This window comes from Microtus ochrogaster, unplaced genomic scaffold, assembly GCF_000317375.1.
Source record: "Microtus ochrogaster isolate Prairie Vole_2 unplaced genomic scaffold, MicOch1.0 UNK32, whole genome shotgun sequence".
NCBI classification, from domain to species: Eukaryota; Metazoa; Chordata; class Mammalia; order Rodentia; family Cricetidae; genus Microtus; species Microtus ochrogaster.
Window position 1 is genome coordinate 3,340,724 of NW_004949130.1, and position 27,834 is coordinate 3,368,557.

Genomic DNA, 27,834 nt, shown 5'->3' on the forward strand with positions numbered 1-27,834 from the left:
CAGCCTAAGGAAATGCAGGATCAGGATCAAGCAGGACTCTCACCACAGAAGCAGCCTGTCAAAGAGGGTAGACGTCATGTGAAAGCAGCTGGCTAGGTCTGTAAACAGCAGGCAACCGCTATAGGTCCTTTCTGGTACCCCAGACACCTTCCAGGCTCCTGGGCAGGATCCTGCTAACGCTGTCCCCTGGCTGGAGGCCTGTGAACAACAGTGGGGACCATCCTCGATCAGCAGCTGGCTCCCTGGGGTGTCAGACTCTTTCCAGTGAGTGGGGAGTCCCTCACTGTGTGGCAGCTGCAGGTATGGTGGCTAAGTGGGGGAGGTGGCCTGACCTGCTGGCTGACTCAGGCTCTCTTCATCCACCTGCTCTGGAGTAGCCATGGGGAAGGAAGCCTGGGTCCCACACTGTGGCCCGCTCTTAGAAGCCAGAGGGCTTACACCATTCACCATCTACGCTCCTTGACTGAGGAATGCCAAACACAGTCTGAGCCATGGGCAGGGCAGAGGCCAGCATGGTCTAGGAGGCTTCACTGCCCCAGGATCTGGGGTCTCTACAGGGGAACTCCCATCCCACCCCCGCTACTCTCAAAAACTAACTTCAGATCGCAGGAGCAGATGTGTTCACTGGCAGATATGGAAACACCTTTCAAAGTTCCAGGGTTAAACCCGCCACCACATCCACAGAATTCAGAGCTGGGAGGGAAAAAACTCCCAGCCCAGAATAATTGCTCCCACAGGGAACGTCGTTTTGCACCGGCATGTACAAGGTCTGGATGAGAATTCTCTAAAAATCGGCAAGGAAGCTGGCAGCTAATCATAACTGTCTGCCTGCTCCAGGAGCCAAATTGCTATCACCTCTCCTCTGGGGCAATCCTCCAGACCCCCCACAGCACAGTGCTCCTGACAGTTCACGGAGGACTCCTTCAGAAGTGTGTTAGGAAGGGCAGGGGGCTCCTGAGGTGGGAGCAGGGCCAACTCAGAGGCCTGGAGGCCCCTGGCAGGAATAGAGCCCACCGGGTATTTAGGTATAAAATACCAAAGCCTTTTTATTTTCACTCATAGCACAGCCATTCCTTTTTTAAAATATATAACCCTTTAGATTCTTTCCTTCCCTACCCTTGGCCTCCTCTTGATTGAGACATCGGTATGAGATTTTTTTTTTTTTTTATAACCTAGGAGAGAATCAGTATTCTGAGTATGATGGAAAGTCACCCTGGGGTGAGGGCGGGGACTAGAAAGGGTTGGGGGGGGGATGCCATGGCCTACATGTGAAGGTTGCTGTCACCATGCAGAGGTCATGGCTCTGTGGGGTTCTACCTCAAGGTTACTAACTGTGCTATTCTTCCTGAGAAAGTTGGGGAAACTGCCTGATTTTTTTATCATTGACTCAAATTAAATCAAATGAACAAGCAAGAAAAAGAAAGAGGCCATGATTTGAGAGAGAGAAGCTCCCTCCCTGGAAGTTGGAGTTGGGCTGGAGTGAAAAAAAAGAAAGGAAACGGGAGAAATAATGTAATATAATTATAATTTCAAAAAAATTATTTAAAAAACCCAACAACATTGTATGGGACCAAACTGAGGTTGACTACTGAGCAGAACCCAGAGGCTACCAGAATATAAACTCTGGCCTTTACCATGATAAGTTCCTCAAGGAGGAGGCCTGTCCCTCCCGCTACAGAGGAGGCAGAGGCAGGAGCCTCACACATTCAAGGCCTAAGCTAGGGAGTAGGTTCAAGGATGGTCTGGACAGCTCAGTGAGACTCTGCTTCAAAAGTTAAAAAGAAGTAAGCAGGGGCCAGCAGTGTGGCTAAGCAGGAGGGCGAGGGAACCTACCCCAGAGGTTGGCCCATAGGCTGGAGTCTACCTTGATAGGTGCCCTAAAAGCCGGGAGAGCTGGTGAAGATCACACCCAACTCCTTAGCCCTCCAACAGCCTGTCCACAACTCAAATGTCCACTCTCCTTCTTCTGTACCTGAGTACATTCAGAAGGCGTCCGGGGCCACCTGACATCCCTCAGGCTGCCGAGTGGATGGGAACGGAGCCACAATCCCTGTTGTGGTAAAATATAAAATGTCTCCTAAAAGCTCCAGTGTGGTAAGGCTCTGCCCCAGCAGGCAGTCCTGGTGGCAGCTGATGGATAATAGGACACTAACTTGTCACTGAAAAGTTTATAGCTGGGGTATGAGGACAGGGTGGGGCTGGTTAGAGGAAGGAGGTCAATGAATATAACCTGTCCTTGTTTCCCTTGGGCCCTCTTCCTGCCTCCCATAGCTGAGCAACTTCGCTCATCCACACACTTCTACCAGGGCTAGGCAGCAAGGCCAAAACTGTGAAGTCTCTGAAACTGTGAGACAAAAATCAGTTTTTCCTCATGTTGTTGCTGTCCTTATGTTCTTAGTCGCAGTGGGGAAAATAAATAAATAAAAACCTCACTCCCTATGGGGAATGAGCGGAAATTCAGAGATAGCCTCCAGCGTGAGAGAGACAAGTTTTGTTCTACCAAAGATGGCTACATTCCCATAACCTCCACCATGTAAAACTATGTGCGTGACCCTCAACATTCCTGACTCGATTTGCTACCATACCCTGCCCCTTCAGGCCCATTTACAAAAATCAGCCAGTTGTGCCAGATTGTGAGCTCCAGCTCCCAGCAGTGTGGTTGAGATGTTACCACCTGTGCTGGGAGGGAAATGGAGTGAGCTTTATGCCTCCCCCACTTAGTCCGCAGGTTTGGATCCTCTTTTGTAACAGGAAACTGCCTTGCGGGTTTACTTTACCTCTGCCTGTTTCTTTGTGTGGCTCTGGGAATATTCTCTGGCAGTGTTGGTGAGTGTGGGGTGGGGAGTTAGGGCTTGGGAGTACAGTCACAATAAGGCTCAAGCTGGAAGGGGGTTAAGTTACAAATGTCAGCGATCCCTTATAGGAGGCGACCTGGAACTCCATTGATTCTACACAGCTGAAGGTCTCTGAAGGGGCCTGGCTATGTTAAACATCTTTCAGACTGCTTGACCTTGACAGAGCAGAGCACAGGGACTGTGGCACAAGCCTAGAGCCAAAATGACCCTGGGCTATCACTGCTGGTCAGCGGCCTTGACTCCTGTAACTGACTAACAGGGGAACTTCTCAGAATGCAGAGGCAAGCTTTGGAGACCCCTACCCTCTGCTGTCTACCCTCAGCTAGAACACAACACCAGAAACCTGTAGATTTTCCCACCTCACTGTCCCCACCAATATAACTGGTAAATGTGTTGATATGCAGCTTACTTCTGCTTGGTGACTATAAAACGTCATAAACCCTCTTCTATAGTAAAAATGCCACTCAGGATAAATTCAATCAGTATTTTTGGGTTATGGTCATTCATACTTGGCTCAGAATAAGGCAGAGGCAGGTTTTCAGATGAGCAAGAGGAAGGGCAGTATTAATACCAGTACTGCCTCGCAGAAGCCCCAGTCTGTGAGAGCAGGATTTCAAAGACGCACCAGAGACAGAGACAGGTGTCATATGGGCTTGCAGGGACAGCCCCAGGCCTGTGTGCATGACTTCTGCCCACAGTTGACTGCCATATTACTTTTAATAACACAGAAGGAAACCACAGAGAGGTGGGGATTCGGGGGATAAACCATCACCTGTCTAAGCCACCTGACCTAAGGGGTTATAAAGGCTTGCTGCTGGGGAGATGGCCAGGGGGATAATAACAGTAATGATATGCCATGTGATGCTACCATTTGCGTAGGACTACTGGCCAGGATACTGCCGGCAGAACAGCCTTGCTGACCATCAAATGTCCTAGTCTCCACAAGGCTGTCACACGCATTACAGTCTGCAGGCTGCCCCTCCTTCACCTTATCTGCTCTGTGTTAGTATGGTTGCTCCTCTGGTCAATGTTGATGGGCTGACGTCAGAACCCACCCTGAATCTTGCTACCTAAGATGGCACCCACTGGAAGCTTTACCAGGGCCCCTCTCAGGCCTCCACTCTGGGAGCCTCCCTAAACTTTGTATTCCGAGAGCTGGCGAGTGGGCTGATTTACCCTCAGACCTTCTGAGTACAGTCCTCCCTCTGAACAGCACCAAGAGAGAACTACAAGAAATTCCATCTCTCTCAAGAATCCTAGGGGCAACTGTCTAGGCAAAAAGACTAAAAGTTCTCTAGAAAAGAGCAAGAGGGTAACTTGTCAAAGACCTCCATGATTTTGGAAACAAAGACTCAAAACCCATTTATGCCAACACTGGTCCCAAAAGATTTTCCTACATGTGAGATACCCAAAACATGGAGCCAAGACTGAGCAAGCAAGAGGCTGGTGAGTAAAGGCCACACAAGCCTTTGCTAAGACAGCCGCAAGCTGCTGCAGAGGATGATCCTCTAAGTCAAACGGCTGCCGTTTTCATGAGTTCAGCTGTGCCCGCCAGAAGAGCTATCACAGTGGGGCTTACTGAGGGGATGATCCCTCATAGATCTGAGAAGAGGTGGAGAGGGTCATGAGACCCTCACCAGAATGTCCCCCCACTCCCGCCAAATAGTGTGTCTAATTCTGCCCTAATCTCACGTAGCCTTGGGGAGGGGTCAGAAGGATATAGGGTGGGAAAGACTCAAGAAGGGTCTCCATGTATCAGCCACAGGGAAGCCATTATGCACTTGGGGTGTAGACCTTCCAGTGTAGCTGCTTGAGGGTCACCCCCATGCTTGGCTGTAACCCCACCCACTGCTCTATAATAAAGTCACTGGTTCCCCAGAGTGAACTCTGATGGACTAGTACCTCGGTTTGTCACTGGGACCTGAGCAGGAAGGGTAGGTGCTGTTTATGTCTCTCCCAGGGAAGGAATTTTAGCAACACAAGTTTTAATCACTACAAAAGAATGTACACGTGGAAAGCAATTAAAGGAGATATAAAGTCACATAAAACCCACCACAAAACCACACAAGTAGGAGGGAGAAGGAAAAGGGATTAAAAGGCAAGTGCATGCTCAATTTCCAATTCCTTAATTGAGACAGAGATATGAACTTAATTTTAACACATAGAGACAACAGAGAAATGCAAGTCATCTGTTTCTTAATTTACAGGTGACTCTGCAGAGAAAGTGGGACGCATATGAAAGAACACAGAGGACACTTCAACTGTTCAAAGCAGCAGGAAAAAAAAATCAAAGCTATAAAGTTAAAACAGAAACCAGAAAGCACTGGGAACAGCGGGGAAGAGAACAGGCATGCTGCTTCCCCAGTAAATGTGTTGGAGAAGACATTTTCTGTCTTTGTTTTGTGGTTGTTGCTGTTTCCCTGCAATGCTGAGTTCCAAATCCAGGACCTGGCTCACATTAGGCTGAGGCTCTACCAGAGACCTACACCTCGGCCCACCACAGTAAATGTGACCACGGGCTCTACTAACACATGCAGGCAGGCCCTTCTATTGACTAAACTCCAAATCAGAAGCGAAAGGAAATACCGAAATAAAGGAAGAGGGGTTAGAGACATAGCTTAGCCAGCAAATGAGGACCTGAGTTCAACTCCCAGAATCCATTAAAAAAAAAATCTAGAGATGGTGTTTCTGTGCCTGTAAGTCTAGAGCTGGGGTGACAGACAGGCAGATCCAGCCCAGGCTGCATATTGAGTTTCAGGTCAGTAGAGGCCTATTTCAAAAATGAAATAGAATAAAGGAGGGCTGGCAGGTACAGCAGTTGTCCTGTGTGTATAAGACTCTTGGGATCTATCCCCAGCACCACAAAATAAAAAAAACAAGTAATAAACAAACCTGGGTCTAGAGAGAGGGCTCAGCAGTTGAGAGTACTTGCTCCCCTTAGAGAGGACCCATTTGGTTTCCAGTACCCACAGGGCAGCTCACAACTGGCTGAAACATCAGTTCCAGGAGATCCGATGCCCTCTTCTGGTCTTCACAAGCATTGCATTGTAAGGTGCACTTACAAGCAGGCCAAACACACAACATAAATAAATCTGAAAAAACAAATAATGCCACATGTCTGGCACCTGCCTTTTATCCCAGCACTCAGAAGGAAGAGGCAGGCAAGCCAGTTATATAGCATGATCTTTTTTTAAAAAATATTTATTTATTTATTATGTATACAACATTCTGTCTGTGTGTATGCTTGCAGGCCAGAAGAGGACATCATACCTCATTACAGATGGTTGTGAGCTACAATGTGGTTGCTGGGAATTGAACTCAGGACCTTTGGAAGAGCAAGCAATGCTCTTAACCTCTGAGCCACCTCTCCAGCCCTATAGCAAGATCTTGTCTCAAAAAAACAAAAACATAAAATAAAACAATGACAACAACAAAACCAAAGCAAACAAAAGAACAAAGATGCATCAGGAACTATAACACAAAGAAAGCATATAATACCAACAAGAAAATCAGATACAAATAAAATCAAGGGCTCTGATTAAATAGTTTAAAAGGGATTTATTGCACTTTGTGAAAAGGTGGACTACAATGAACACATAACATGCAGCAGCCATATTGCATACCTCCAACTGCCTGTCTCGGAAATGAGCGTACAAACCCAGCACTCACGAGGGGCACTCATAAAGCATATCTCTTGGTCTGAGGGCAAATGTAAGGAGATAAGAGGAAGGGAACCAGATGACACTAGAAACCTGATGGGTGTGCACCAAAATATCCACTCTAAATTAAAAACTAAACAAGTCTCAGTACTCTTTAAAATACTGACAAAAATACTGTAAGACAGGAAGAAAAATCTTAAAGTGAATTTAATTAGTTTTTTTTAAAACAAAGACCACATTTTCTTATTACAAATGGTGACAAACCCAGTAACTAATAACAAAAAGTTAACCAAGAAAAATCCAAAAACATCAATCTGAAACAAATTAGTACATTTCTCGGGTCAAAAAACAAATCAATCAAAACTCACTAGAATATGACCAAAGCTGTGCTCAATAGTAAAAAACTAGCCCAAATCTATTTATTACCAGAGAATTGAGAAAGAACTAAGATTCATCTAAACGGTTAAAAGATGGATGTTCAAAAGCCACTTTGGAAAGGGAAGAGAAAGGAGTTAATGATGAAATTGGAAATCCATGAGTCAAATAAACAACAGAACCAGAAAAGAAATTTAAAAACAGATTGTATGAAAAGATCAATAGAGCAGATCCAATTGTTACAAACTCATCAATAGAGGAGGAACGTGGATCCACAGCGGGGAAGTGAAAGGACATATGACTAGGGATATGGAGGAGAGAATTTAAACCTGGGAGACTAGAATGCATCATTTAAAATCCTTGGTGAAAGCAAAACCCTTCCATGCACTGACCTTCCAAGGGGAGCCTGAACAGTCAGCTCTGCAGGAAAACCCACCACCCACACCACAGGGATGTTATCCATCCTTCCATCCTCCCTCCCTCCCTCCCTCCCTCCCTCCCTCCCTCTCTTTTCTGGTTTTGAAAAGGGTTTCCCTATGCCCTGGAACTAACTTGGTAGACCAGGCTGGCCTCAAACTCACTGAGATCCATCTGCCTCTACCTCTCAAGTGCTGGAATTAAAGACATGCACCACCACTGCCCAGCCTCTATTATCCTTTCAAGGGACAGTCAAGCCCTACGCTTTATATATCGCTCCCCCCAAGAAAGAAACTTGGGGGCAGAGGTGGTCTTGCCCCAAACTATGATCTTAAAATATGGCTAAGGGGTAGGGGGTGGGAAAAAAGAAGAATTTGGAGCTAAATCTTCTGTTCTGGGACTGTTTAAAATGCAAGTAGAGAATGCTAATAAGGCGACCCCATATGGTGGCTAGTAAGAGTTGCTGATTGACCTGTTCTCTGTACCAATATCTAACTCACTGAGTTCACTCGACCAGGCTATAAAGGGTTATTAGTAAAGACTTCAGAGGAGGAAACTGAGGTACAGCCTGCCCAACATCACACAGCTGGGACCCAAACCTAGGACACCTGTCTCTAGGAACGCTAACCACAAAACAACAACCCTCCCCCCTGCCCCAATTTCAGTTAGTTTAAAACAGCAACGTGCCCCAGCGAAGCAGAGTGTGTGCTGGGAAGCTGTACTGGCTCTGGCAGAAGTCTACCATCAATCACCCGAGGCATGCCCACTACTAAATCTTGGTTGCGCTCTTTAAAAAAAAAAAAAATTAGTCATTATTTTATGTGTACGCATAAATGTGGGGGGGGGCACACGCAGGTGCCCACACATCCCCTGGAACTGGAGTTACAGATGGCTGTGAGCCTCCATGTGGGTGCTGGGAACCCAAACCCAGGTCTCTGCAAGAGCAGCAGGTCTCTCCAGCCCCCAATCCTGGCTTCTGGCATGATTCTCTAGTAACAGTAACTAGCATTCCTTAGAGGAACATCTCCCTCAGCGCTTGAACAAAGAATAAACAAGATGAGCCTGGAGCATCTTGCAATCAGAAAGAAAGCCAAGGGAGTGTTCTGAAAGCAAAATGACAGGTGTTTATCAAAGGGACACAAGAGCCAAAAGAAAGAGCCTTCAACTCTCAAAGTTAGAATGACTGAAACATTGAGATGAATAGCCTGGGCCCAGATTACATTCCAAAATCTAAAATAAAACATCCAAGAGTCTAAATAGATATACGTATAAAATATTGAATAAATAACCAGGAGAGAAGAGAGCACCGTGCACCAAGGCCTCATAAATAAGGCATGCGGCCCCTCGAGGAGGGGAGCTGACTCCCGAACTGACTGCTGCCTAAGTGCAGCCTGTGCCCAGAGCCTTCTGGCAGAGTGAAGGGATGGGAGTGACCTCACAGGGAGAAACCAGACAAAGGCAAGTGATGGGATGTGTCATGTGACAGCAGGTGAACTTGCTCTTTTCTGATGACAGTGGCACCTCACCTCGGATCTTCTTCCTGGTATCGCACAGCCCCACTGTCAGCCTGAGGGGCTTAAACTGGGGAGACATCTTTCCCATCGTCCAAGCGTGACTCTTTGAAACTATCAGGTCACCACAAACAAGGGCAGTGTGAGGGACTGTCATAGCTCAGAAGAGCTCCAGGGAACAGTACAACTAGATTGTATAGGCTTTCCAGAGCCAGGAAAAGGACAACAGGAGAGAACTAAGGAAATTAGAGCAGATTAGCTAGCAATAACCTCACTATCAGTGATGCTTCCATAGCAACGTCAGCAAAGGTGAAGACAGAGTTGGGACTAAAACTGTTCTTAAAAGCACTTCCTGCTCTTACAGAAGACCTAAGTTTGGTTCCCAGGACCCCATCAGGTGGCTCACAACCACCTCCAACTTCAGTCCCAGGGGATTTGATGTCCTCTTCTGGGCTCTGGGGGCACCCCTCCCTTAACATACACCACACACAGACACACCCATAAACAGAGATAAAATTAAAATGTTAAAGACATTTGAAAAAATAAAACAGAAAGGTTCCTGAATATCTCCCCCACCAGGGAGATGCTTAAACGGCAGCTGATAACACTCCACACCCTTTCCTGATACAATCTCCAAGCAAGTCGTGAAGACAGCTTCCTTGAACTCTTGATAAACATTTATCTGAAATCAACAGACGCCCTCAGTGATGAAACTGTAGGTCCACAAGGTGCCCACTGGGTACTCATTGAGGTTCTGGGGCGGGGACACCTCTAGTACTGGAAAGGATGCCTGCTTCAATCGGTGTTGTTTCCAAAGCCTGAACTAGTTCATCACTTGACCATGAATGCCTGTGTGCACTCCGGGTGAGGTGGGACGGGGGTGTTGCTGACTTCTGTCATGGCAGACTACCAAGGAAGTACAGGCAAGAAATCCACACCAGGCCACCAAGGCCATGAAGGGCGTTCCATACCCAGATGCAGGCTCTCAGTGGGCTATCCCTTTTAAATGAGCCATAACACAGCTCTCAGCATACAACATTGGCTGAGTGCACCTGTGTCTGATATGGACAATAACCAGGCTCACAGAGAAGGGCCATCAATCAATCAATCAATCATCTCTTCCATGGGGCCCAGGTCTGAGACAGCCTGCTCACTCACGATACCTGTCCCCAGAACCTCCTTCTTCACAAAACCAATTATCTTTTAAAAGGGAGAGGACAACAGGACAACCTCACTGGTGCCCAGTTATGCTCAGGCTGAAGCCAGATTAGGTTAGAATGTACCTTATTGAGAAACTGGGCAACTCCAGAACCTTCCAGGAAGGAAGTACCTATCAGTGACACCTATCACCAACAAAACCAAATCTTGTTGAATGACCCATGAGGACTTCTAACTCTGGCTATGGACACACAAAGCCAGGTCTGACCTCATGCCCAGTAAAGACAGCAGAACAAGAGGAGGACAGTGTGGGCACACAGGTCATTCTTCAGAGATGATGGTGGTATGCTTACAGGGACTGATGAACAAGGAAGCAGGTATCTAGGCACAGTGACGAATGTCTAAAATCAGCACTTGGTGGGGGGCGGGGCAAGCCAAGGAGGCTTTTGAATTTCATGTCAGCCTGGGCTACATAGTAAGATTTTGAAAAAAAGCAAAGGCTGGGGTTATGGCTCAGTGGTAGTGTTCTGCCTGTGTCCAAGGTCCTATGTTTCATTTCCACAAGACACAAGAAAGGAATAAGAAAGCTGGGTGGTGGTGGCACACACTTTTGGGAAGCAAAGGCAGGTGAATCTCTGTGAGTTCGAGGTCAGCCTGGTCTACACAGGGCAGCCAGGGCCACACCCCCCCCCCAAAAAAATTCTGTCTCAAAAACCAAAACAAACAAAAACAAAAAAGAAATAAGAGGAAGGTGAGGAAGTGAGGAGGAGGAGGAGAAGAAGAGGGAAGGGGAAGGAGAGGAGGAGGGAAATAAGGAAGAGGAGAACCTGAGAAAGCTCATGGCTTCAGGAATCTGTCAGAGCAGCCAGGGCTTGCCTACCCAGTGAGGAGTGCACTGGGGCTCATAGAGTCCATGTGCTGCAGGCTGCCTGCTCCCCTGCAGCTCGGACCCCTCAGGGAGAAGCAAGTGGGGCTTTGCCTATAGGCTCTCCAGCCTCCCTCCTGTCCTTATTGGAGCTAAAGTTCCTAATCCTTACCCACAAAGAACCTGAGCTGCCAAAAGCAAATATGGCTAGGGTTCTGCAACCTGAGTCCTTGCACACTGGACGCTTCGCCACTGCCCCAGCACCTGGAGACCTGGATGGACTGGACAAATTGGGGGGTGAAGTTAGGGGGCCACTAGGGGTGTATGTGTATTTACGTGGTGTATGACGGGAGTGTGCTAGTGTGTGTAGATGTGATGTTGCAGTGTGTACACAGTGGGCATACAGAAGACATGTTTGCATGGTGTATACGTGGGGGTGTAGGGATGTGTGTGGAAGGCAGCAGTGTCTAGTGTGTCCAGGGGTGTGGCATGAGTGTGATGAAGAGATGGAGTCCCTCAGGCTATGTTCCTACCCCAGCTCCCCAAATTTAGACCCAACGGGCCCCCTGAGGACAAATGACACATGACTCACTCCATCTGTCCAAAGGGCAGGAAAAAGCAATAAGACTTTAATTTTAAAAAGGCACAGCTGGGCAAGTTCTTCATTAACACGGGCCTAAAAGAAAACAGGAGGCTACCACTGTGAGCCATTGCCTGTGATGGGAACCCAGAAAAACCCAGACCTAGTGGAGGGGTTCCAGACAGGACTGAGGGTCTGCTAAAAGGGATGCCTGCAGGAGGGGAGAGGAGTGGGGTGGGGCAAGGCCATGGGAACAAGGTCATACCCACAGAACCTGTCTTTACTCACACTACCCCTCCCCTAGCTGTTGAGCGCCCCAAATGGCCCCCTCACAGCTGGAAGTGAAGGAGACAGCAATCCCAATTAAGGTCCCAGGCTGTCAATGGCATCAAGTTATTAATCTCCTTGTACTAAATGTGAACCGGGACCTGCTTACACAGCCAATTGAGCATGCTCTAAATTAGTGTTTGCAGGTAATTGATTCAGCTGCCAGCCCGGTGCCAGCCGGCTACAAGACGGTTACGCCACTAACATTAAATAATTCGAGGTGGTAAAACGGACCGCCTGATTGGGCCTGGAGTCGGATGCTGGGTGAGCCTGATTTGTCCAAACATTAACATCTTATTGGTTTAACACAATTTACTGAACCTCAATTTTGGAAAATGATTTTCATTTCCTTGCTGGCAGGCGAAACGCAGAGGAGAAGGTGGTGTCTTCACAAATGACATCAGCTAGCTTACGCTTTTTTAAACATGCCTTCAAGATTGTATAATAAATCTCTGATAATTAAAAAAGGGGGGGACAAGGCTTAGAATGTGATCTCTAGATGGCACCTCTGAATCTGTGAAGTTGTTTGTCCTGGTGCTGCCGTCCTCCACCCCAGCCTCCAGTCCTGGCTTAGAGTCTTTCTGCCTACCCCCAGCCCCTCTGTGTGGCCAGCAGGTTTGAGGAATACCCACCATGAGTGCAGGGTTCCATCAGCACACACAAAAAGGAAGCTTACTTCCTTTTGGTCCCACTTTGAGTCCACTGCCCACATAACACTTGGGCCACCCTGGGCAGCAGTCCAGCCTGTGTTAAAAGGGCCACGTCCCCTGGGTAGCCAACAACACCTGCTTTAGAAGGCTTTGATTTCTAATTTAGGAGAGTATTTCTGAAGTCTCCAGTGGCATGCAGGGTGGTAGAAAAATAGCTCAGATCCTTTTCTTCTCCATCCGCCCATGCATCCATCCAAACAACTCAGACATGTTTCCTGACACCAGCTACTGCACCGGAAGAGGAGACACGGCTCCTGAGGCATCTTCGGGTTCTCATGAATGCAGACCATGCAATGGAGCCAGAAAGTGACCCAGGCAGTGACAGACAGGCCTGCCTGTGAGAAGAGAGCTTGGGACTAAGAATTAGTCCAATTCATGGTTAGAGATGTTCACGGGGCAGAGGTGTGCCCTTCTGAAATGTAGGCACACAGCCTCAGATGAGATGACACCCATGGACAAGTATCTTCCTACTGCTGCATCAGTAGGCTTTGCATCTCATTCTGTTAGCACTGCTTCCGCTCTTCCCTTGGGCACGCCCACTTCCACCAGTCCCTTTACACTAAGATCTCAGAGACCCAATGATCAGGTGCTCCCACTAGCTGAGTCTCACAGGACAAACACTATTTTCCTCTAGAGCAGCGGTTCTCAACCTTCCTAACACCGTGACCCTTTAATACAGTTCCTCATGCTAGAGTGGCCCCTAACCAGTTATAAGATTATTTCACTGCTACTTCATAACTGTAATTTTGCCACTGTTATGAACTGTAATTAAATATCTGATATGCAGGGTATCTGATATGTGACAACCTCCCCCACCACCACCAAAAGGATTGCAACCCACAGGCTAAGAACCACTACTCTAGAATCCAGAATTCTAGATAGTCAATCGGGGACACAGGTGGATGTGGCACACATTGTACGCGTCAGAGAACCACCTGGTCATCATGGAAATCTGTCCACTTGGCACCCTCTGTGCTCCTGGTCAGACATCTCCCAGCATGCCAGCCAAGCTTCAGGCTATCCATAACTCAGGGATCTAGACACCAAGGCAAGGAAGCCTGAAAGCTCTCCCCAGGTTCAGTTCCAAAAGGATTCAACAGCCTAGTACAATGTTCAGGCTCTGTTTGGATCTAAGCTTAAAGAAAACAAATTCAAAAATAAAAAACAGTTTCACAGCAATGCAGACCAATGCAAATGATAACCCTAAGAAATTACAGTCAGGGCACTGGAGGGAGGGCTTGGGTGGTCTTACAGAGGACCCACAGCAGGTGGGTCCCCAGGACTCAAGGGTCAGAGAGATTATCTTCTGACTTCCACAGCCACGCTCAGGTGTGCATGCGCCTTCACACACAGTACACCAACTAACTAACTAAATCACAGAAGACAGACAGTCTTCGGAAGAAGAAGGGGGCTGGCTCTAAGAACCCTATGGATACCAACCAGACTCCCCGGATGGCCAAATCCTTTGTACCCAAACATCTCCCTAATACTTCAGCTCAATTGGAGATTATTTATAAGGCCCAACCCAACACTATGTCAAATGGCTGTTATACTGTGTGGCTTAGAGAAAAATGACAAAGAAAGGTCTGTACATGTTCACTTACTGATTCATGCTAAAAGAAAAAAAGGTGTGCACCAGCCACAGATGGCAGGCAGCTGAATCACAGATGCAGGATGCTCAGGTACAGAAATCTGCTTACACTGCTAATTTGGTTAGATGGGATAATGGCAGCGTGGTTACAGAAAGGGAAAAGTCTCACTGGCTGAGAAACCTCCTGAAATACATACATGGGAAATGACATGATGTCTGGGCTGTTCACGTATGCCAGCAAACCAAACCACAAACACAGAATTGAACAACAATGGATGAGGCCCTCGGGGTTCGTTATGCTATTATTAGTCCTGTAGGTTTCTGAAAAACAAGAGCCCTCCATTATACCAAGATATTCCTTGTCACAGACCCAAAGCCCATGTAGCCCTGCTAATAGCTGCAGCAGGGTTAGGGTCAGGAGCTAAGGGAAGAGTGTCTCAGGGTCCCTTCTAGAGCCAACCCCCAACAGCATAGGGCACAGCTGTCTGGCAGGCAGAGATTGTGAGGGCCCACACTGAGGTAAGCTATTCTTGCTCTGATTTCTTGGCTATTTTTATTTCAGGCATCTGTTATGGGTCACTATGAGTCAACTCAACTGAGAACAGGTTTCTGGGGCAGTGCCAGTTTGAGGGACTCATTGGTCCTCCTCCCTCCCTGGGCTAGCAGCTCTTTTCTCACCTCAGATCCTTCAGGAGGGATGGGGAATGCTCTGCAAAATGCAATCAGAGACTGTGCATGCCCTTCCCCAGTGTCCTTGGTGAGACAGAGCCTCAGCTTTGATGGACAGCTGTTACATGCCCCCCTCCTGGGACATCACATCAGCAGAGGAAAGCCATTTTAACAATTCCATGCCCTTCAGGGCAAGAAGAGAGAACTAGAGACACTCAACTCACCCTTCCGGGTTAAACTCTAAAAAAGAACTCCATCTGTAAGCCCACAGTGGACAGATGTGTCATGCTGGCCACTGCTGACCCCACCTGGGCCTCAGTGCTGCTCCTGGCATCGATGTAGCAGGCGAGGTCACAGGTGTGGGGTGCATGGTAGTCCTTCCGCTGTTACTATAATAAAATACCCAGGCCAGGCTATTTTATAAAGCAAAGAGGTTTGTATAGTTTATAATCTTGGAAGCTAAAAGTTCAAGACTAATTAATAAGAAGCCAGAAATTGGGCTGGATGGTGGTGGTGCATGCCTCTAATTCCAGCACTCAGGAGGCAGAGGCAGGTAGATCTCTGTGAGGTTGAGGCCAGCCTGGTCTACAGAGCGAGTTCCAGAATAGTCAAGGCTACACAGGGAAATCCTGTCTCAAAAAAAAAAAAAAAGGAGCCAGAGATCTGGGTGTGATCAGGTGGTCTCTATAATAATCCTTTATCAAGAAGTACCTGAAGCCCTCAGAGTACAGGACACCCAGTGACACAAGGACCTCCCAGGACAGGGGACCAGGGATGGGTAGGGTGATTCATGTCTCCAGTGTCACTTCCCAGAGCTTCCAGTGGTGTGGTCACCGGTGGGAGACCCAGGATGTGGGTGGGTGGGTCTGATCTGAGCCAAGGGATTCCTTGAGCATGGGCAGCAGTAAGTCCACCCCTGGGTCCTGGAGCAGAGCTAGGCAGCCCCAGGAAGCACCCAGGCATGCCAACCTGCGTGTGGCAAGTCTAATTGGAGCTGAAGGCGGGTAGGGCTCTCCAGGGTGCTTTATGAGCCACTTAACCATCCCTCGACCCAGTCGCCAGAGCACAGCAGACATAATGGCGGTGCTTACACATAAAAACGGCAAGCTGTTTTACTAGTGGCTTTTGGAGGCACAATAGCGGCTATTTAGTAAAGTTTCCCCCCAACAAATTACAGAAACCAAAGTCCAAGAGTGGAATGATGAGACACTAAACCAGCCTGGAAAGTTATCAAGGCCCATTACCATCAAACACTCTGCCAGGAGCCAGAGAGGTGGCCACCACCAGAGGGACCATAATCGCCGCCCAGGATTCCAGGGCCGCACATAATCCCCACTTGGTCTGCACGCTGTGCGCCAGCCCCTCATCTGTTACTTGCTTGGGGAACATAAATAGCTGGGGTTTTTTACATTTTAATCTTTACGCAGAGATACACAGCTTACCTTTCCATCTCGTATTCTTTCATTCCCACTTTTACCGCCTTCATTACCTAGAGTGTGGGTATTAAGCAAAGACATTTGTATTAAGCAGATAACTAACACGGCCTTATAAATAATGTATAACACTGTTTCAAAAGCTCTTCTTTAAAAGAAAAAAAAGGAGGGGAGATCCATGCACAGTGGTGCAGAAAAGTGACAAATTGGACCTTTTAGCAGAGTTTATTTAAACCATTGTGGAGCACGTTCATCTGGAAGCTGATAAACGCCATGCTATGGCTTGCAGGTGGCCAGCAACCTAAAGACAAAAGATCTGACCAAGATGTTTGGCAAATCCTGAATATTAAGAAAGGGTTTATGTTGGGCGATGATGGCACATTCCTTTAATCCCAACACTCGGGAGGCAGAGGCAGGAGGATCTTGTGAGTTTGAGGCCAACCTGGTCTACAGAGTGAGTTCCAGGACAGCCAGGGCCACACAAAGAAGTCCTGCCTCAGAAAAAAAAGGAAGGAAGGAAAGAAGGAAGGAAGGAAGGAAGGAAGGAAGGAAGGAAGGAAGGAAGGAAAGAAGGAAGGAGAGAAAGGAAGGAAGGAAAGAAGGAAGGAAGGAAGGAAGGAAGGAAGGAAGGAAGGAAGGAAGGAAAGAAAGAAGGAAGGAAGGAAGGAAGGATTTTATTTATTATTTATTTTCTTTTGCCTAATTTTTATTTACAGAGAAATTCACTGGACAAGAGATTACCTGGCCTTTCAACCATCCTTGTCATCCCTGTCACCAAGCTGTGATGGTCTCTGAGCAGGCACCTTGAGTGCCTTTGAAATACTGGCTTCTGTCACAGGTGAAGATGTTTTTGGAAAACAGGTGATGGGTAGGTAGACTTGGTAAAGCATACCTGTAATACCAGCACTCCGGAGGTGCAGTGGAAGGATCGTAATTTTGGGATGGCCTAAGCTACATGGTAAGCTCAAGGCTAGCCTGGGATATATAGCAAGACCCTGTCTTTCAAAACAAAAAGAAAAGAAGAAACAGCTCGGTGGTTAAAGAGTGCTTGCTGCTCATTCATGAGGACTGGAGTTTGGATTTCACTGCTTACACTGGGCAGCTCACAACTGTCTGTAACTCCAGCGCCAAAGGATCCATCACCCTCTTCTGGCCTCCAAAGCCCCTGCACTCATATGCACATGTATTACACAGACACACATGCAAATACTCACAGGCACAAATAAACAATAATCTAAATTTAAAAATAAGAAAAAAAAAGATGGTGGTATTGTGGTTTGAGTAAGAATGGTCTCTATAGGCTCACAGATTTGAATGTGAGCGGTACTTTTTAAAAGGTTTAGGAGGTGTGGTCTAGTTAGAGGAAGTGTATGGCTGGAGGTGGGCTCTGAGGTTATACAAGTCCATGCCAAGCCCAGAGTCTTTCTCTTCCTGCTGCCTCTGGATCCAGATGTAGAACTTTCAACTTCTCTAGCACCATGTCTGCCTGTGTGCCACTATGCTCTCGGCCGTGATGATAATGAACTAAACCTCTGGAACTGCAAGTTAACACAATTAAATTCTTTTATAAGACTTGCCATGATCATGGTGTCTCTTTGCAACAACAGAACACTTGATAGGAGTGGAAATTACAGTTACAGACAAAAGATGCTTTAACATGACTGGGAAACGCCAGCATGCAGGAAGGAGAGCCCTGCTCTCTTGGAAGTAGGACCATTTGGTTGGGACAGTTCCTGAGGACGGGGATGATGACCTTTATGGAGGTAGGTGCCTCAAGATGGAAGGAGCAGAGGCTCTTCAACCCTTCTCTGCACCCACCAAGAAAGAGAAACTTCTTGCCTTGGTGTCCAGGCTCTGGTCACTAACATTTATCTCCCTAACAGTTCTCCTGCCCATAGCGATGCAGTCTGTGATGGCTTAGATGTGAAATGTCCCCTATGGACTGGTGTGTTTCAACAGTTGGTCTCCAGTGGGTGGTGCTGCATGGGGGAGCTGTGGAGCCTTTGGGAGGAAGGGGGTGCTGATGAGTTGGCATTGAGGGCTACAGTCCAGCCTCACTTCCACCCAAGTCTCTCTTATCCACCCTAGTTGATAAGCTGAGATGTAAGTCTCTGCATGCTCCACCACTGTGGAGTCACCCACCTCCACGAGTGACCATGACAGACTGTGAGCCTGAATACAGCCTTCCTTTCCAGCAATTGGCAAGGTCATTACTGTTCCGCCCAACCAGAGCTGGTACCCAACTCACCTCACGGTGGGCCTCGCTGGAGATCCGGTTTGTGTAGCGCAAAACCTCTAGTTCCATGTCCGTCTTGAACACCCGGCTACAGAGAGAGAGAGAGAGAGAGAGAGAGAGAGAGAGAGAGAGAGAGCGCGCCAAGTCAGTGTCCCGGCAGAGCCTAGACCTCCCCAAGGAGACTGACCACCACTTCCAGGAGCTACGCCAAAGAGGCCCAACATCCACAACAGTGTGTGATCCTGAACTATCCAGAAGAAAACCTGGGGGACCAGAGCAGCTGCACCTGTTCTGGCTCCTGCCACGTGCAGGCAGCCTGCAGGGATGACGGCTGCCGGCAGCTTGCTGAGGGCCCATCCTGCCTGCTTGAGCTACAATTCCTCATTCCCAGAAGGAGAACAGAATCTATATGGCAGAGGTACTGGGCCTTAATCAGGGTGCTGCTGGCGTCCTGGGGACCTGTCCCATTGACCAAAGGTACCCCTTGGGTCTGCCCTCTTCTAGCCCTTGGGGCAGCCCAGGTGTACCATGTGATTCAGATCTTTGATCAAGACACGGTTGGGGAGTAAGAGACGAAGGGGACAGTGGGTCTTTCGACCCTGTGTGCAGGTACAGCATGGAAGCAGCTGGTCTGCAGAAACCAGGAGCCTGGGGAAGGCAAGAGGAGAGAGGCAGCGAAGACGTATCAGCAGAGGACCCTAAGGAGTCTCCTACAAGGCAATTCCAGAGGCATCTGGGGAGTTCACGGCGAACTCCTGGTAATGTATCAGCTCGGGTGTGCCGAGTTTCCAGGCCCTGCTGCAGTCTTATCCCTAAGTAAGACGCACGTAAAAGGAACAAATGCTCGTTCTCTGCCTCCACCATCTGAAATAACTAACACCAGCTCCATGGGCATGGAAGGTACTAAGAGCACTGGCAGACAGAACAGGGACCCACTGCACCCCAGCTGTGGCTGAGACACCCCACTCTTTGCCTTGTTTTCTTCGTCTGTTTGCCCAAAGGGTTGCTGTGAGAATTAAAGAGTTGTTTCTTGTTGTTGTTGTTTTTTGTTTTTAAGACAGGTCTCATTATGTAGCCCAGGCTGGCTTCAAACTCTCCAATAGGTGTGTGCCCAGCAGTGCCTTGCATTTGGAAAGCACCAAGAGCAATGCCAGGCACCGGCCAGAGCTGTGTCTGGCCCGTGAGCAGAGAGAAAAGCAAAGCTGCCGCCTCGTCCACACTGCTCACCTGAAGCCTTAGATGAACTGCCCTCACCCGCAGATCTCCACCCTTCAGTTCTCACCATGGACTGCTCCTGGGAACCCAGTTACACGCAAACCCACAAATGGCACACAGCCTCCACACATCCTGTTGGACTCAGGGCCATCTCCTGATGACTTGGCTTACCCAACACAAAGGACATGCACAGTGAGGGGTGCTATGCACGGTTCAAGTAGAAATGACAAGAAAATGGGGCTCTGGAAGTCTACTACACGGTGGCTTAGATGTGAAATGGCCTGGGGGGGGGGGGCTGTGTTTTGATTACTTGCTCTCCAGACAGAGCACTATTTGGGGGAAAATGTTACGTATGGACTAAATGGAGGACAGGTCACTGGGGCGGGCCCTTAAAGCATACCACTATTTCCCATGAGCTCTCTCTCCTTTTTGGTTGGCCAGGGAGTGAACACATGCTCCTGCTGCCCTGAATCTCTGCCCAAGAGCACAGGACCAAACAGCTACGGATGAAATTGTGAACCAAACAAATCCCCCCCTCCCTCCAGTGGCTCTGGGAGGTCTTTTGGTCACATGGACACAAAGGTGACTGACAGGAGTTGAGACAGCCACCACGGGACTCACTACAGAGCACATGAACAGTGTTGGGGCAGGACCGACAGTCCAGGGGATAGCAGAGGCTAGACCAGGCCGTCCCCATGTCTTCCTTGAGATTAGATTCAACATGGTGCTCGGTAGTTTCAAGTATTGGGTTTTAGAATCTTCTAGAATTCTTCCCCACTGTGGCTGGCTGAACCCGTGGAAATGGAGGATAACTGTATTTCCAAACATAGCATTTACAGCAGGCCCATCAACAAACATGAACACAACTTAGAAAATAAACACAGTCTCCTTTCTTTTTAAATTGTTTGCCAGGGTTTTACTTATGCAGGTCCCCTGCATGGCAACTACTTTGCCTAACTCACCCTCTCAGGCACCACGGCACTCAATTCCTAACAGCTGAGAGAACTGGTAGCCAACCAGTCCTCTGCAGGAGTCTCAATGCCCCCTTACTTCAGTTGGGGATGTTGCTGGTGGGTTCTGCTTAGGTATGCATGTGTCTATAGCCCAGTCCACGCCTGCTCCTTCACCAAAGGCCCTCCTCAGTACACTTCCTGATCAGTTTTCCAGGGAACCTAGCCTAAAAAGACATCTTCATTCCCATTTTGCAGTCAGGTAAACTGAGACTTAGCCAAAATAATATCAAAGGCTGTATGGCCCACTCTGCCTCCGTGGCTCTCTTGTCCTTACACTCCACATAAAACAGGAACTCTATACTCAAACTACAGACAAATACAACAGAAGTGTCATGTTCAACCATTCAAAAGTTCAGGAATGCGAGATATAGTTCCAGGCACACATCAGCAAATCAGATGATGAATGGATATAATAAGACACCTTTGAGGTTTATTTTTATTGTTATTTTTTAAATTATGAGGAGGTCTGTGTGGGGGTTTGTACACAAGTGCCGATGACTATGGAGACCAGAAGAGGTCGCTGAATCCACCTGGCTGGAGTTACAGGTGGTTGTGAGCCATGATGTGGGTGCTGGGAACTCAGGTCTTATAGTAGTATGCATTCTTAGCCACTGAGTCACCTCGTCAACCCCTCGGATGTTTTCAGAAAATGTCACTGTTCTGACAAGCAGCAGAAGGTAAGGTCACCAGCAAGTCAAGCAAATAAACTCAGTGCTCAGAGTATGTGGCTTTGAGAGCATCCACGAGTATTAGGTGGGTTCATTTCCACAGAGACGCAAGACGCCTAAGAATGCTCAGTGATGTGCTGAAGGAGACACACAGTTTTCCTCTCAACAAAAGAAAAAAGGAAAATAAAACTCTGGGCTAACCCAGATGCACAGGAGTTATAGTGACTCACAGGGCTGTCAGGGTAACACAGTGCACAATGTAACCTCCCTGTGCAAATGGAAGCTGGAGTCTCAAGGTGGAGCAGGCTAACTCAGGATTATTGCATCTTCATGCAGTGCAGTCCTCCAATGTATCCCAGCACATACCCTACACTTACAGTGCCGCGAGATCTCATGTCCAGGCTGCAGCAACATGGATATGAAGGAGCACACTAAATGCCGCCAACACGAATGCAGAAGGCAGAATGCTCTGCCGCACTGCAGCCACCCCTCTCAGAAGTCAGGACTATCGTCTGGACCTTAGCTGTCCCCCTAGAGGCCAATACTGAAGCCTCAGCCCCAGCCTGCAGTGACACAGAGCATGGTAGAACCTTTACCGAGTGGGCAGGGCAGAAATGGAGGAAGGTGTGGTGGTCAGGAGAAAACTGGGTGGCTAGTTATTTCTCTCTTGATCTTGGCTTGAGTAGCTCTTTCAAAACACATATCTGGCCTTACCACAGACCCAGAGTGGCATGGACCTCTGAAAATGGAGCTGAAACAAGCCTTTCCTCCTTGACATTGAATATCTTGTGGGGCGGGGGAGTTTGTAACAGTAGCAGAAAGATGACTAAGAATCATGGGTAAGAAAATGTCACTACATCCAGGGAAGATACGGGAACCACACTGGGTGTGTCAAGGAAAGTGGGGAAATTACTGCTTATAATTACTATTATTTTTTTAGGGGGGGCTCAACAGGGTTTCTCTGTAGCTTTGGAGCCTGTCCTGGAACTAGCTCTTGTAGACCAGGCTGGCCTCGAAATCAGAGATCTGCTTGTCTCTGTCTCTCGAGTGCTGGGATTAAAGGCATGAGCCACCACCTAACTTTAAAAAAAAAAAAGGCTTCATCAGTAGCATATTTTCTAGATTTATTTACATGTATATGTGTGCCTGAGCATATGTATGCACGTCATATGTGTGCAGGTGCCTGAGGCAGCCTGTAGAGGATGCTGGGTCTCCTGGAACTGTAGGTACAGGTACAGGAACTGAGCCCAGGTTTCTCTTCAAGAACAAGGTCTAAGGGTTTCTATTATTGCAACAGAACACTGTGACCAAAAGCAATTTGGGGAGGAAAGGGTTTATTTCATCTTACAGCTTGTAGTCCAGCATCCAGAGAATTAAGGGCAGAAACCTGGAGGCAGGAGCGATGCAGAGGCCAGGGAGGGGTGCTGCTTGCAGGTTCGCTCCCCATGGCTTTCTTAGAGCACCCAAGACTACCAGTCCAGGGGTGGAACCATCCAGTGAGCTGGGCCTTCCCTCATCAATCACCAATTAAAAACAAACACACAAACAAAAACATCGCAGGCTTGACCATAGGCACAGATTTGGTGTGTGTATTTGGGGGGCATTTTCTCAATTGAGGTTCCTATTCTAAACTGATTCTAGCTAGTATCACGCTGACATAAAACTAGGCAGCACAAGCAGCAAGCGCTTTTTACTGCTAAGCCATCTCCCTAGCCACTCCTTATTAACCTGTTTTACACAGGCACACAAATTACATAGTTATGGGTACAACAAGGCATTTCAATGTTTAATGATCCTATCAGTATAATTAGCAAGTTATAAAAAACCCTCAGGCATACATCTTTTCCATTATATTTTATTCTATTCTGAGACAGAGTCTTGCTATATAGACTAGGCAGGCTGGCTTTGAACTTGCCATCTTCCTCACTCTGCTCCTCAAGTGCGAGGGTCACAGGTACGCATCACCATACATAGCTACATATCATTTCTTTATACTAAAAATATTCAAAAACTCCTTCCCAGTGGCTAATTCCAAACAATCAGTTGGTTGTTCTCAGTCCTGTCTCTCCAGCTGCACCCTTGTGCCCATTAACTGCCCTCTCCCCACACATCCTTTCCTTGCTCTAGCTATGTTGTTCCCTAACTTTTAAAAGCATACAAATGCTGCTTTTACCTTAACGAAAGGGTTTTATTGGGGGGGGGGCGGTGAGATGTACCAAAGGGGAATAAACTAAAATACAGAAGAGTTTGTCTTCTTTGCAGTTCTGGGGTTGGGACCAGGACCTCGTGTGTACTAGGCGAGGGCTCTGCTGCAGAGCTCCATGCAAGCCCTGGAAGTCTACGGTGGTGGCTATGCAGGGGCAAAAATCTCTTTGTTTTGCTACTAGAAGTCTGTCCTTGAGGAAGGTTGGATGGTGATTCCAGGACAAGAAGGCACTGCTAGCTGGGAAACATTCCAAAGCTCTGCATAGACCACAGTCACGGTGATGTCTACGCAAACCCAGTTTTGTGGTTTGCTCATTTTTATTTTTGTTGTTATTTTTACCTTTTACAGTTATTGTCTCATCCCAAACATGTAAGATTTATGGCTCAATAAAGCACAGAGGAAATGGTAAGAATCGTAACCAAAAATACATGCTCAGAGTCGGAAATGAGGAGAGCATCATGGGATGTGTGGTGAGGGGCTTCCTGCAGGCTAGGCTTAAGAGAGGAAGGAAGGAAGGAAGTCTGAGATGAGGAGAGCATCATGGGATATGATGGGGGCTTCCTGCAGGCTAGGCTTAAGAGAGGAAGGAAGGAAGGAAGTCGGAGATGAGGAGAGCATCATGGGATATGATGGGGGCTTCCTGCAAGCCAGGCTTAAGAGAGGAAGGAAGGAAGTCTGAGATGAGGAGAGCATCATGGGATGTGATGGGGGCTTCCTGCAGGCTTGGCTTATGAGGGAAAGGAAGATGATGCAGAGTGCACAGAGCAGGTCACAAAGGAGGGTCCTGTGTGTGGCCAATTGGGAAACAGAACCCAGGGAAGAGCTCAAGGAACCACAGCACTAAAAGCAGTGCTGTGAGGGATGTCAGGCAGGGTGCATGGCTGGTCTTCAGTCTACCTTCCCTGTACTATTCTGCACTAGAGGAACCATCTCTCTTAAAAAAAAAAAAAAAAAAAAGTATATATTAATTATACAGAATGATGGGCTTCACTTTGATATTTTTGTACTTTTATTTTTTTTTATAGTAGTGCAGGCCATCCTTGAACTCATGACTCTCTGGCTGACTCAGCCTCCCTGGTGAGTGGACCAAAAGCATGTCCATCGTGCCGAGTTTCATGCAGGATGCAGGTATGTGTGTAATGTGCCTTGTCGTGCCCACTGTCCTTTCTTGCTCTACTGCTGGACCACTTCCTTTTCCTAGTCCCCCTTCTACACACACACCACACAACTCCCTACCCTCCCACACCACACTCTCCCCCACACACCATACCTTAATCTAAACTCTACATAGGAGGGGGTTGTGTGGTGTGATATTTCCCATTCTGAGCCTTGCCTATTTCACTTAACATGATCTCCAGTTCCATCGTTTTCCTGCAAATGACACCATTTCATCCTCTGTCGCTGAGTCAAGCTCCTCAGTGTACACACACCACATTTTCTTTCTTCAGCTGCTGGTGGGTTGATTCCATAGAACAGCTGTTGTGAAAGGTACAGCAATAAACACGGGTGTGCAGGTGTGTCTGTAAATGCTGGATCATACAGTAGTTAGTAGTTAGTTCTATTGTGTTTTTGAGGAACTGCCACACTGATTTTCACAGAGGCTCTACATGTCTACATGTGTACTGACTGAGACAGCCTATAAAATGGCAGAAAATTCACCCGACAGGGTTACTACCCAGTGTTCTTTAAAAAATAAAAAGTAAAATTGTCTTCACTAGGGTTTCTATCACATGAAGAGACACCATGACTATGGCAACTCTTATAAAAGAAAACATTTAACTGGGTAGCTTACAGTTCAGAGGTTTAGTTCATTATCATCATGGTGGGACATGGCGGTATACAGGCAGACATGGTGCTGGAGAAGGAGTTGAGAGTTTTACATCTAGATATGCAGGGATCAGGAAGTGAACTGACTCACTGGGCGTGACTTGAGCATATATGAGACCTCAAAGCCCGCTGCTGTGGGAGCTCTTTCAGCTCCTTCAGCCAGTAGCCTTTAAGATACCAGCCCACTTGGGCATCATCTCTTATACTATAAATGCAGCTGTAAAGCCTGTGCTCACTGTCTTGCTTCTGGCTCTCACTTCCGGCTGCTGGACTCTGTTCCTGTTCCCTGTTTGTGCAGAGGACTGTGATCTAGGACAGTGATCTGTAAGTCTCCCATAAATAAATAACCCTTTTTTATTGTAATTCTGAACTAGTGTGGGATTATTTTGCAACTTCCGCCATCAGCCCATCTCCACAGTGGCATGTTCCTTCCAACAAGACCACACCTACTCCAACAAGGCCATACCACCTAACAGTGCTATTCTCTTTGGGAACATCGTTTTTCAAATCACCACAAAAATCAAGACTGAAAGGATAAATGGCCCAATCAATAAATGGGCAATGTATGGAGCAGGCAGTTCTGAAAAGGAGGCATACAAAATGGCCAATAAACACATGAGAAAAACCTTCAGCAGCCTTAGCCATCAGGGAAATGCACTGAGCTCCCGGCTCACTCTGCCAGCATGGCTATCTATCGAGAAAACTAGCGGAGCTCTTTAACAAGGTACATATACTGCTTGGGTAACACTTTTAAGTCTATAATGAGGAGCACCACGTGGTCAGTGTGCATTCACCTTGCTAATAAGGACATGCCGATCTGACTTCCCAGCACTGGTGCTGAGTTAAGAATGTCCCTCTCTCAAAGAGACAGCACAGGCAATTATAAAGCAGGAAGAAGGCTGCCACGGGGAGACTCTGGATGCTACAGGAGGTGAAGATGGGAAGGAAGAACCAGGCATGAAGAGGCCCCCAACAGCAGGACCTGGAGGAGACTGGAGAATAGGGCAAGGGTCTTCTGCACATTCCTCTAATGGTCAGTTCAGCTCCTTTGTGGAAGCCTGAAGGCTACTCACCTCATCTATCTCCCACGTTAACCACCTTTCCCTCTCAAAAGGGGCAACCAGGCACTCCAACATCAGCCAAGGTGGAGTGGCCAGGACCTGTGTCTCTGTCCAGAGGGCACCTATCATCCACCTGTCTGTCTGTCCTCTGCTGGTCGCAGACCTTGTCTGGTGGTGCTGCTCAGAACAGAGAGCCAGAAGGAGGAAAGAATGGCCAGAAACAGGATGGGTTCTGAGTGGCAAGGATTTGAGTCATTCCTCAGACTCCACCAGAAGTAGTCAGCCCTCAGGACAGCACAGAAGCAGTGTGTCTCCACAATGCCACTCATCTGGGGCAGCCTGCCCCCGGTTAAAGTGAAACAGGCTCTAAAGCACTCCATCAGGGTATTATAGGGAGGTAGAACAACCACAGTGGAGAGACTGCTACCAAGCAGACACCCTCTTTCCCGAAGCTGGACTATACTTTGTCAGAGGGGCCTCTGACTTCAGAGCAGGGGGTGGTGGTAGTTCCCCCAGGGGACCGGAATGCTCGCTGGTATTCTGCAGAAGGGGAGGTGCAGATCACAGTGGAGGTCCAAATCTACCCACAGGATAACCTCGTGACCACCGTCTCATTCCTCACTGCCATCCTCCACAGACTGCAGGCATCTCTTGGATGCAGTGATGCTCAGAATAATAACGCAGCTAAATCAGACGTAGGTGTGCCACCTCGGGCTCAGTGCCCATTCCCTGGGCTTAGACTGCCGGTCTATCCCTCTCATCGTTGCCCCTACCAATACATCACAGTCCCTCAACCTGTGTCCGCCCATCCACAGAACCCCACCGCAGAGAACAGGGAAAACATGGGACCAGGTAGTTGGCAAAGAAACTGCCGTGCACCTGATCAGTGCACGGTCCCCATCTCTGGGGGGAGCATTCAGGAGGTGCAAACTCTCAACTTCTTCCTCCTGCTCTACCCTCCCTGTAGGCTCCTCCCAGCAGATAAACAACTGAACACCAGGCTAGGGGGTCGGCCACTCTCCTCTCCTGCCACAATTGCCAAGTTTTCTGTTTCCAAATACATCCTCTCCTCCTCTCTCCTGAGGCTGCTCTCTGCCCTACCCCCCCCCCACCGTGGATTCTGGATAACTGACACCTCTTTTACCCTCTTTGTTTTCGGTTTTTGAGGTGGGATATTACTCTATAGCTCAAGGTGGCATCAAATTTACCATATAACCCAGGCTAGCTCTGAACTCTAGCCCTTCCTGCCTTAGCAGGCATTTGGGGCTTACAGGCATATGCACCACACCAGCTGCCCACATGGGCCAGTGTAGCTGGATCCTCTGCAGTAAAATCCCCTGCACTCACTCCCCTCTCTTCCAGCCAAAAGCAGCTTCTTCATACACTAGGAACCTCCTCTCCTCCTCCTCCTTCTGGCTATCCTCCTGTCCTTCCCTCCTCCTTCTGGCTATCCTCCTG

The 27,834-nt window shown here is 48.0% G+C and overlaps 1 protein-coding gene across 1 annotated transcript in view; it reads right to left on the reverse strand.

Moving 5' to 3' along the window:
• The window catches only part of Pepd (peptidase D), a 136,693-nt gene that overhangs the window by 58,467 nt on the left and 50,392 nt on the right, over positions 1–27,834 (reverse strand). The window contains exons 8-9 of the mRNA XM_005368427.3: positions 18,399–18,474; positions 16,160–16,206 (exon numbers count right to left, since the gene is read on the reverse strand). Coding sequence (XP_005368484.1) covers positions 16,160–16,206; positions 18,399–18,474 — 123 coding nt within the window. The remainder of the gene's footprint in view (positions 1–16,159; positions 16,207–18,398; positions 18,475–27,834) is intronic.